The following is a 12,068-nucleotide window of genomic DNA, read 5'->3' as shown; positions in this document are numbered from 1 at the left end:
CATTGTCATTATGGGGTGTTGTGTTTTTGGAATAAGGCTGTAACATAACAAAATGTGGAAAAAGTGATGCTCTGTGAATACTTTCCGGATGCACTGTAATACGTAGATAGAGGTGAAAGACACTGTATAATAGACAGAAAGTAGAACATATCGAGATAGAGACACAGATGGGAAAGACACTATATAATAGATAGTAGTAATAGATAGAGAAATGTGAAAGGCACTATAAAATACATAGAAAGTAGAATATATAGAGAAGGAGAGACAGATATGTAAGGCACTATCTATATCTATATCTATTATATATATATATATATATATATATATATATATATATATATATATATATATATATATATATATATATATATAAATAAAATCCAATGTCTGTCTGTCCGCTGTTCACGAGAGAACTACTTAACGGATTTAGATTGGTTTTTTTTTCTGTAATTTGCTTGAACGTTCCGGTTGATTTTGAGACCTCTGTCATTACACTATGTATGATAGTTCGCTTGTGGCAGTAATTCATTCACGCGAATCAGAGAGAGAGACTGCAGGCCAAGAGGAGAGGGAAGCGTGATGTCAGGAGTGGGGCCCTCCTCACTCATGTGCCAGCCTCTGTGCGAGTCGGTCTACTTCTCGTGTTGGAGTGTACCTTGCCTGTTTGTTCAATAGTCGCTATCATTTAGAGATTGTTAAGGAGTGACCTTTGACGTTTTTGACAGAGAGTTCAGAGCTCCGTGTGTTTTAGAGGGTAGCTGCTGACTACCAGAGATATCACGGCCATCTGCTTTTCTCCCGCGCGGGGAACGCTGTCCCGTCAGAGCTGAACACAATCAGATACAGTGCCAACGTTTGACATTGGAGAATACCTACCTTCTGCTTGGCCAGAATTACATTTTTTTAATTTTCTTTATTGATTTTTAAAGTTTGTCCTGTTTCACTGCTACTTGAGCAAAGCTGCCGGGAACAGCTAGTATAATACATAGACAGATGTGAAAGGCACTATATAATAGACAGAAAGTAGAATATATCTAAATAGACAGATGTAAAAGGCCCTATACAATGCATAGATAGAGATGCTATACAATAGAGAGAAAGTAGACAGACAGATGTGAAAGGCACTACAAAACAGACAGAAAGTGTTGTTTATCTAGCTAGAGAGACAGATGTGAAAGGAGCTATACAGTAGATAAGCATGGGTAAAAGGCACTATAGCGGAGATATATGTGCATAGACAGAAAGTAGTAGTAAATAGACAGATGTGAAATAGATGGTAGTATCTAGATAGAGATATGTGAAAGGCACTATAAAATGATAGAAGCAGTGTTAGATATACAGATGTGAAAGCAGCTATAAAATAGATAGTCGTAGTAGTAGTAGATCTAGATGTGACAGGTACTATACAGTAGATCGATAGTGGGAGTGGAAGGCACTATAAAAAGGTACCATAAAATAGATGGCAATAGTCATAGTAAATATACAGATGTGAAAGACACTATAAAATTGATGGTAGTATCTAGATTGAGTGATGTGAAAGGCACTATAAAATAGATAATAGGAGGAGGAGGATTAGATATGCGTTACTACACAGATGGCAGTGTCTCCCTAGCTGGCGCTATACAATAGAGAGATGTAAGTACCCGACTGTCAGTAGACAGATGTGAAAGGCCCTCTCCAGTAATCTGTTGCCCCCTTTGCCACCATGTTTCCTCAGCTCGTCTGATCCCTGTTCCTCTTCTCTCTTTCTTGCTCTCGTTTCAGCACCATGTGAAGTTCCTCCCAGCGGCTCGTGAAGAAGCCTTTGCCGAGACATCTCTCTCTCTCTCTCTCTCTCTCTCTCTTTCTCTCACTGACGATGACTTTACGAAGGACTTCCCTCTGGGCACACCGGGTGGCCTTCCTCCTGGCAGTGCTCCTCCCTCCCGAGGTCTCGTGGTGCCAGAGTTTCGCCACCTTCCATGCCGAGAACCGCGACTGGACGTTCAACCACCTGATGGTGCACCAGAAGACGGGCATGCTCTACATTGGCGCTGTCAACCGGGTCTACAAGCTTTCAGGCAACTTGACGCTGCTGGTTTCCCACAACACGGGTCCCGAGGAGGACAACAAGTCCTGCTACCCGCCCCTCATAGTCCAGCCGTGCAGCGAGCCCCTGACCCTCACCAACAACGTCAACAAGCTGCTGCTCATCGACTACTCGCAGAACCGGCTGCTGGCCTGCGGCAGCCTGTATCAGGGGGTGTGCAAACTGCTGCGTCTCGACGACCTCTTCATCCTGGTGGAGCCCTCGCACAAGAAGGAGCACTACCTGTCGAGCGTCAATGAGACCGGCACCATGTACGGCGTGATCGTGCCCTCACAGGGCGAGGACGGCACTCTCTTCATCGGGACCGCCGTGGACGGCAAGCAGGACTACTTCCCCACCATCTCTAGCCGCAAGCTGCCCAAAGACCCCGAGTCGTCTGCCATGCTGGACTATGAGCTTCACACTGACTTTGTCTCCTCGCTGATTAAGATTCCGTCTGACACTCTGACCCTCGTCTCCCACTTTGACATTTTCTATGTTTACGGTTTTGCCAGTGGGAACTTCGTCTACTTCCTCACCGTGCAGCCAGAAACCCCTCTGGGCCTGAACTCGGGGGCTCACGGCACCGACCTCTTCTACACCTCGCGCATCGTGCGCCTCTGTAAGGACGACAACAAGTTCCACTCCTATGTCTCCCTTCCTATTGGCTGCACACGCCACGGGGTGGAGTACCGGCTGCTGCAGGCCGCCTATCGCACCAAGCCTGGGGAGGTGCTGGCCGCCGCTCTCAACATCAGCGCCCAGGACGACGTGCTCTTCGCCGTCTTCTCCAAGGGCCAGAAGCAGTACCACCACCCGCCCGATGACTCGGCCCTCTGTGTCTTCACCATCCGGGACATCAATGCCCGCATCAGGGAGCGCCTGCAGTCCTGCTACCAGGGAGAGGGCAACCTGGAGCTCAACTGGCTGCTGGGCAAAGACGTCCAGTGCACCAAGGCTGTGAGTATGAGGGGGCACCGGGGGGCTTACCGGGTGATGGAGATAAAAATCCTCCATTATGGGACCTGCTTAGCGCAGATCAGGGACGCAGATGGCCGAGCCTGTCCTTTTACCCACCTTGGACGGGACCACCGGTGACTGTGACCTCCGAGTCCTCTGCCCGCAGTAGCCATCTATGGTACTTCAGTCTGTGATCTGATTTTGAGCTGCAAAATGTTTAAAGAGCAAACATAAGATGCTACATGATTAATATTGTGCCCTATGTGTGACACGTTCTACATTAGAAAGTAGACATAGTGAGTCGTGCACGAGGTGCTACCTAAAATTACACCGTCAAGTCACCATATTAACTAAAAAAAGATGTGAACAATAAAAAATAATAGACTAATAGGAAACGCCCAGCATGAGATACGAAATGCGTATTTGGAGTAAAGATGGATCATGTGCGCTGTGAAAGTCACTATATACCATAAAGGGCATGTTCATAGTTCATACTTCATAGTTATTTGATGCTGTGTATCAAATCATGGCCTGTATGCGAATGGCTAACTTAATACATAAGGCACTGCTGTATATCATATGAAGCTCTCGCTCTACTAAGTTTGATATCAGTGCTCACTATGTAGGATGTTATCAAATAAGAGTGAATGTCGTGATCAGGGTAAGATAAAATATAAAAGGTAATCTCACGTGGGTTTCTCACTATGTAAGAGAAAATATAAAATTCAACCTGAGTGATATTTCTCACTATGTAAGGTAGTACTTACTGTAAAATAAAGTTCAGTCAGATAAGCGTTCTGTTTGGATGTGTCCCACCGTATATGGCACTATATAAAGTACAGACTGATGAGTGTTTCTCACTACATAAGGGAATATATAAAATTGAGCCCGAGTGATATATCTCATTATGTAAAGTACTACTTAAAATACAGCCAGATGGATGATTCTCACTATGTAAGGCAGTTCATCAAATGCAGCCAGATGATGTTTCTCACCATATAAGACACTATATAAACTACACACTAATGGACGTTTCTCACTATATAAGAGAATGCATAAAATTGAGCATGATTGATATTTCTCACTATGTTAGGGACTACAAAAATGCAGCCAGATGTCTCTCACAATGTAAGACACTATATAAAATACACACTAATTAATGTTTCTCACTATATTAGAGAATGCATAATATTGTGCATGATTAGTATTTCTCACTATGTAAGTTACTACAAAAATGCATCCAGACTGATGTTTCCCACAATGTAAAACACTATTTACAATAAAATACACACTAATGGATGTATATAAAAAATGAGCCTGGTTGATATTTCTCACTACATAAGATACTAAATAACATACAGCCAGATAGATTTTTCTCACAATATTAATCGCTACCTAAAATGCAGCCAGATGTTTTTCACCATGTAAGACACTATATAATATACACATTGATGGATGTTTCTCACCATATAAGACACTATATAAAATGCAGCCAGATAGACGTTTCTCACAACATAAGATGCTATATAAAATACACATTTGTTCACTGTAAAAGAGAATGTTTAAAATTGAGCATGACTGATACTCTTCACTATGTAAATACTACAAAAATACAGCCAGATGTTTCTCACAATGTAAGACACCATATAAAATACACACTAATGAATGTTTATCTATCTATCTATCTATCTATCTATCTATCTATCTATCTATCTATCTATCTATCTATCTATCTATCTATCTATCTATCTATACACATATACAGAAATTAACCTGGTTGGTATTTCTCACTACATAAGGCACTACATAACATACAGCCAGATAAATGTTTCTCACTATACAAGACACTATATAAACTACACACTAATGGATGTTTCTCACTATATAAGAGAATGCATAATATTGAGCATGATTGATATTCCTCACTTATGTAAGTTACTACAAAAATGCATCCAGACAGATGTTTCTCACGGTGTAAGATACTATATAAAATAAAATACACACAAATGGATGTACAGTATATAAAAAATGAGCCTATTTAAGACACTATATAAATTATAGACTAACGGATGTTTCTCACTGTTTTAGATAATATATACGCCTAAGCCTGATGAAAGACACTATATACAATGCACCCAGATGGAGGTTTCACTATGTAATGGAATATATATAAACTGTAGTCTAATCGATACTTCTTACCATGTAAGGCACTATAAAAATTATCGCTTGTTATATATTTCCCAGTATGGAAAATAAAGTCTGATTAATGTTTCTCACTGTATTAAACACTAATTACAATATAGCCTGATTGGTTGATGTCTCTTCTAAGTGAGGCACTATTTACTGTATATTAGAGTTTGCACTGTGTATGGCACTGCAGTATATAAAATGCAGGCTGATAAACGTTTCTCAGTATATAAGGCATCATTTAAAATACAGGCAGATGACTGCGTGTCACCATGTAAGGGGCTGTAGCAGAGAGTCTTATGGATGTTTGCACTGTATAAAGTACACCCTGATGGGGAGATCTCACTGTGTTAGGCAGTAGGTGGACCCTAACAAGGACACTGGAGCTCACTACCTCTATATGATTTGAGCTGTTCATGTCCGCTTGATGAAAGATGCTTTAAAAAGGCAGACCTTTGACTGAAGTTATTCAGCCCCGCTCAGCATTAGATGTGCCCGTTCCAGGCTCGGTGGAGGTCTGTCATTCCTCCTTTAATCCCACATTGCTCTTCGATTCGATGGCTTTCCGCTTTCCTCCGGGATCAGTAGCACTTATGGGATTATCGCAGATCACTTAAGAGTAATTCCCTCCTCCAGGCACCCAGTCAGATCAGAGGCCAGCTGAGACAAGAGAAGCCAGCGTCCAGCGAGGTGGTCTGTCACAAGGTGTGGGGATGGGGGAGGCGGGGGCTGTTATTGAGCCACATGACTTGGCGGTCATGCCCATTCAGCGACCTCTGACCCAGGAGAACGTTTGTTAAATTAGTTGCAGCCACAGAGTATCGGCAGAACGCTTCACGGAGCCATAACTTAGACACGGTCAGTGACAAGCATCTGACAAAAGCAATGAAAAATTCATGACGACATGGAGAGGGGCTTCCAAGTGGAAAACTCACAGCCGCGTTCCTTGTAATCCAGGGGGGCCCGGGCTGGGAATGTCACATCAGATTGAATGCCTCTGGTTCCGTTACTGATATATCGCCTTTCAGTGTGTGCACTATGGCCACACATGTGATGCAGCACAATTTGGAGGTGCACACCCCTGGGATTGCAGGGATCGTGGAAGGTGCCATGAATTCAGGTGACACATATGAGGTGGCCGATGACACCGTTGTGTTTTTCTGTTTCTAACCACGACAGATTTCCAAAGATCCATGTGAGATGGCACACTTTTAAAGTTTGAGGATTCTGTCAAACCTGCAGAGCACATTTACATTTTACTCAAGAGAGGTCAACATAACCAAGTGACATCAGTCTAGGGGGTCTGTTTGGGACCAAGCATACCAGGGCAAGGGTACAAAATGGATCACCACAAGTGAAGAGCTCAGAACACAACACACGCTGGTTAGACGTCCTCAGTTACAAAGCCTATCAGAAATCCACCAGACAAGAGAGGGTCTTCTTAAACACACTGAGGGAGTCAGAGGTTCAAATGGAGGTCGGCAGCTCGTGCCACCAGCTTGGAGTTACACGAGAATAGAGTCTGGACTGAGAGTGGATAACACAGAGAGATGGTGCTACCAGACATCTCTCATCAGCAGACTTTATTTGTCATGATGGAGCTTAACATGTCACCACACGTATAGGTGCTGACCCATTGACCACTCTGTAGGCAAACATCAAGGATTTGAATTTAATACGCGTCACTACAGAGCCCCAGTGTGGTCATCTAAAAAGAGGAGTGACACGTGTCACCACATTTTGAATTATCTGCCGTGGCTTTGTGGTACATACACGTACTTTCTGCCAGCAGACATGATAAGACCAAAGTCTGGACCAGGAGTGGTGCTGCCTTCTCTGTCAGACGTGGTCTGATCTTGTGGACGTTGTATGGAGGGAGTCTGCGAGGCAGAAGGACAACTGGAATAGGGTCGGTGAAGGAGAGCCGGGTATCAGTCACCACCCCAAGGTTGTGTACAGAATTGACAGGTGTTGGCGTTAAGATGAGCTGAACAGAGATGGGGTGCTGAAGAGACATACATAAGAAGAATGAGAGGTACAGCCGTGGATCATCAGCATTGTACAGATAGGAAGAACCATAGAGCCTGGTGAGGAAGTATATGGAGAGAAGAGGAGTGGGCCCAGCACCAGTCCTTGTGGCCCCCATGTGTTTGCCTGGTGCACTCTTGGTGTCTCTACTCACCAGGACACACGCTAGGATCTGCCCAAGACCACCTGAGAATAGTCTCAGTGATGCCAAGGTCAGAGAGGGTGACAAGGAGGATCTGGTGGCTGACCATGTCAAAGGCAGAGGAGAGATCTAGCAGAACCCAAATCCTGACAAGCATACCAACCAGAAATGCAGAAATGAGCCTGGTTGTATATTTCTCACCATATAAGGTACTACATAAGGTACACCATATAAGACACTATTTAAACAACTAACGGATGTTTCTCATTATATAAGTGAATCTATATATATATATATATATATATATATATATATATATATATAGTGGTCGGGAGGTGGAAGGACAGACTGGAAAGAGTCGAGCTTTTGGGATGCCAACTGGGTTGTCCCTTTTAATCGTCTTGAGAAGAAACAAACAAAAATGAAAAAAGTATAAAACCATGTCAATGTACTATTCATGACCAGGGATTCCTCCTTCTTTAAGGACTTTTGAGAGTCACGTGCTCCACCGTGCAGCGCGTTCGGGTCTTCTGGCAAAAGACTGTTATTTTCTTAGTCGGCGCTTCTTTTATAGCAAAACTTCCGGAAATGGTAGGGTTAAATGCCTGCACTGGGCAGCTTCTCGGAGCTGTGAGGGAAAAAGAAGAACAGGACAAACTCAGCGGTAGCCCCCCCTCTCATCTCGGCAGGTTATTGCGTACATTTCCGTGGCCCTTAGGGGAGTCCTCCGACACCCATGCATGATAATACTGTATATATATATATATATATATATATATATATATATATATATATATATATATATATATATATATATACACAGAAATCAGCCTGGTTGATATTTCTCACTACATAACATACAGCCAGATGATGTTTCTCATCATACTGTATAAGACACTATATAAAATACATGGATACAACTAATGAATGTTTCTCACTATATAAGAGATTGCATAAAATTGAGCATGATTGATATTCCTCACTTATGTAAGTTACTACAAAAATGTAGCCAGACAGATTTTTCTCACAGAGTAAGACACTTTATAATATAAAATGCACACTAATGAATGTATATACAGAAATGAACCTGGTTGATATTTCTCACTACATAAGTTACTACATAATATACAGCCAGATTATGTTTCTCACCATGTAAGACACTTTATAAAATATATACGGATGGATGTTTCTCACCATATAAGACGCTTTATAAAATACATACGGATGGATGTTTCTCACCATGTAAGACGCTTTATAAAATATATACGGATGGATGTTTCTCACCATGTAAGACAATTTATAAAATACATACTGATGGATGTTTCTCACCATGTAAGACGCTTTATAAAATACATACGGATGGATGTTTCTCACCATGTAAGACGCTTTATAAAATACATACGGATGGATGTTTCTCACCATGTAAGACGCTTTATAAAATACATACGGATGGATGTTTCTCACCATGTAAGACGCTTTATAAAATACATACGGATGGATGTTTCTCACCATGTAAGACGTTTTATAAAATTCATACGGATGGATGTTTCTCACCATGTAAGACGCTTTATAAAATACATACGGATGGATGTTTCTCACCATCTATCTATCTATCTATCTATCTATCTATCTATCTATCTATCTATCTATCTATCTATCTATCTATCTATCTATCTATCTATCTATCTATCTATCTATCTATGTAAGACGCTTTATAAAATACATACGGATGGATATTTCTCACCATGTAAGACACTTTATAAAATACAGCCTAATGGATGTTTCTCACCATGTCAGGCACTAAATAAATGACAGCCTAACAGATGTTTCTCTCCCGCCTGGTCTCCAGTTGTTTTGGTAGAAGACTGGAGGCCATCAGGATAACTGCCCACTCCAAACGTCTTTAGCACTAGCCACTATTTTATATAGTGCCTTTCATCCGGCCACAAGCATTAGGCCATACACAGTAAGAGACACCTGGTATTGCCCCCCTTAGCTAATTGTCTTCCTTGATTTTTCTCCCCAAAACAGCCTGTACCAATAGATGACAACTTCTGTGGCCTGGACATCAATCAGCCCCTTGGGGGGGTCCCAGCTGGTGGAGGGGCTCACCCTGTACACAGAGGTGCGGGACCGCATGACCTCAGTGGCCTCTTACGTTTACAACAGATACTGCGTGGCATTTGTGGGCACCAAGAGTGGCAGACTCAAGAAGGTAAGACATGTGTGTTTTTATTTTATTATTTATTCGATCAGCTGCTGGGCTGGCATTTTAACCATGGCAGTCGCTTGTGCTCTTCACATCTGTGTCAAGTTTAGCCAAAGCAGGAGCGGGTCAGTGGCATAGAGTGACATCAGTAGGTGACTGCCATGGGCTCATTGGGCCATTAAAGAAGGGTCTCATCATTCAAAATGATAATTTTTTGGAAAAGTGTGTTACACGAAATTTGAGCAAAGTGTCTAAGTGGTTATGGTCCTAAGCTTTATGCCACCTGGGTGAAGGCCCGAATATTGGCATTGGGATGCGTATCACTACAAGTTGTGCTGCTTACTTATAATACTTCAAATATATTGATGGGCCCTCTCAGAAAGTCCACAATTCCCTAATCTGCATGTGAGGTAGTGCCTGAAGAGTGGGGAGAACATGCAGACACCACACAGACAATGACCCGCTGGGACATTTGTGATGCCCTGTATGTTTGACGTGCTTGTGTGTGACCTACAATAGACTGGCACCCCTTCCAGAATTGATTCCTAGGCTCTGCCTCGCCTTGACTCTCATTCTTCAAAGCCGCTTCTTCCATTTCAGAGTCAAGTGTGGCTGGCCAGTCCCAAGAGTATCGGGCACCAAGCACCAAAACACTGAATGTTATACTAGTCCATTCCTGGGCACATAGTGGCACACTCAAACCAACTGATACAAGTACACAATTACTTAACCAGCATGTGAGTGAATGCCAGGGAGAACATGCAGACTCCACACAGACAACGACCGACTGGGGCAGCAGGATTATTTGGACATGCTTTGTGCCCGCCGTATGTTTGAGATGCTTGTGTGTCATCGGTGATAGACGGGCATCCCTTCCAGAACTGGTCCCCGCCTTGAGCTTAATGCTTCTAGGATAGGCTCTGCCTCACCTTGACTCATTCTTCAAAGCCGCTTCTTCCATTTCAGGGTCAAGTGGGTGTGATCAGTCCCGACAGTACCAGGCATCAGCAGTGGATGCGGCACCAGCCAATTGCAGGGCAAAGTCACATCAGCCATTTTTAAAGTCCACAATTACCTAACCAGCATGTGAGGAGAACATGCAGATTCCACTCAGACAGTGACCTGCTGGGACAGCAGGATTATTTGGACATTTTTGATGCCTTTTAATGGTTGTCATACTTCTCAGAAAACACCTAAATGATCTTTCAGATATGCCCACCCTGGCTGGCAGATGCCAACACGTCCCCATAGCATTCCTCACTCCTGGTTTCCGTAGTTTACAGATCAAGGCTCTGACCTCCATTTGAGTGGGTGAAGGTGGGAGTTGCAATTAGGCATGGATCTGGGACTGTGCAGACAAGGGTGCAGCTATCTATCACCCCTGCCAAGAATATGCATGCGGGACCCCGGGGAGTTATGGTAGCAGTCGCTGAGCAATCAAGCAGAAAGTCTTGCACCGGGTGTATGTTTGTTTGGGCTGGCAGCGTGCTGTCTTCATGTATGCTTGTAAGAGCGCTGCTGCCCCCCAGAACTGCAGGGTCTGTAGCCATCTGCCCACTCCCCACCTCACAGCGCTGCTGCCCTCTGCCTGACCTCAGTCTCGGCACTGCTTCTTCTGTCTCCTCCTGCCGGACCCCCTTCCCCTAATCCCTTCTGCTGCCCTCTTTCTGCCCCATCTTCTGTCTTCATAAGAGGCCCTCAATTACGCTGCCGCCTGTCACTCTAATGTCATTGTGTGGTGAAAGTCTTCAGGCAGACCTCTGTCTGGTCACGGCCCCCCTCACTGTACCTTCTACGTACGTCAGTCCTGGTTTGTGGGCACCAGCACAGTATAATGCCAGGTACCCGTGTGCCCCTTGCCCCACATCCCCTCTGAATCCCCCCAAATTGGCTTTTCATGACAGTTCCCCCCATCATGAGCAGGATGTTTTTTATTTAACAACTTGAAAATGATCCAAAAATGAGGCCACGGAAAAAAAAGAAAAACCTCAAAGCCCCGTCTGCAGCTGCTGGAAGGCCAGAAAAAGGTCCATGAAATGAAATCGCAGAAGAAACGGCAAAGTGGTGCAGCCGAGCCTGGCGGAGCCGTCCCTCCTGGATTGCGGTCACTTCCTTGTAGACACTCAGACGGATCCGTTTGTCATGTTTTTCCTTTGATGGAGCAGGAAGAAAATGGACCTTTATGTGGCAGATCAAAGATTGAACTGCCATGTCTGCTGTGCGGACGTCTAGAATAATAATAATAATAATAATAATAATAACGAGAGCAATAATAATCTGTTGAAAAAGAATCCTGCCATGGGCACGAGAGCCAGACAAAGACCACCACATCTCTCGTGCCCACCACCCCCATAACACATCTGTGTACCTTCTCACTTATGATATTTATATAATGCCTTTCATAGAGCATTGCTTATTATGCATATAGTGCCTTTCACAGCATTAATATCTTATATGGTGGAATGGTGGCAGCA

At 43.6% G+C, this 12,068-nt stretch overlaps 1 protein-coding gene across 1 annotated transcript in view; it reads left to right on the top strand.

Moving 5' to 3' along the window:
- plxna2 (plexin A2) overlaps positions 1-12,068 on the top strand; it is a 378,156-nt gene that overhangs the window by 75,335 nt on the left and 290,753 nt on the right. Inside the window, 3 exon segments of the mRNA XM_051924812.1 lie at positions 1,765-3,028; positions 9,417-9,461; positions 9,463-9,600. Coding sequence (XP_051780772.1) covers positions 1,859-3,028; positions 9,417-9,461; positions 9,463-9,600 — 1,353 coding nt within the window. The 5' untranslated portion in view covers positions 1,765-1,858.

Source organism: Erpetoichthys calabaricus, chromosome 3 (assembly GCF_900747795.2).
Source record: "Erpetoichthys calabaricus chromosome 3, fErpCal1.3, whole genome shotgun sequence".
Classification (NCBI taxonomy): domain Eukaryota; kingdom Metazoa; phylum Chordata; class Cladistia; order Polypteriformes; family Polypteridae; genus Erpetoichthys; species Erpetoichthys calabaricus.
The sequence above is the reverse complement of the archived record's forward strand: the minus strand, read 5'-3'. Positions and strand labels throughout refer to the sequence as shown.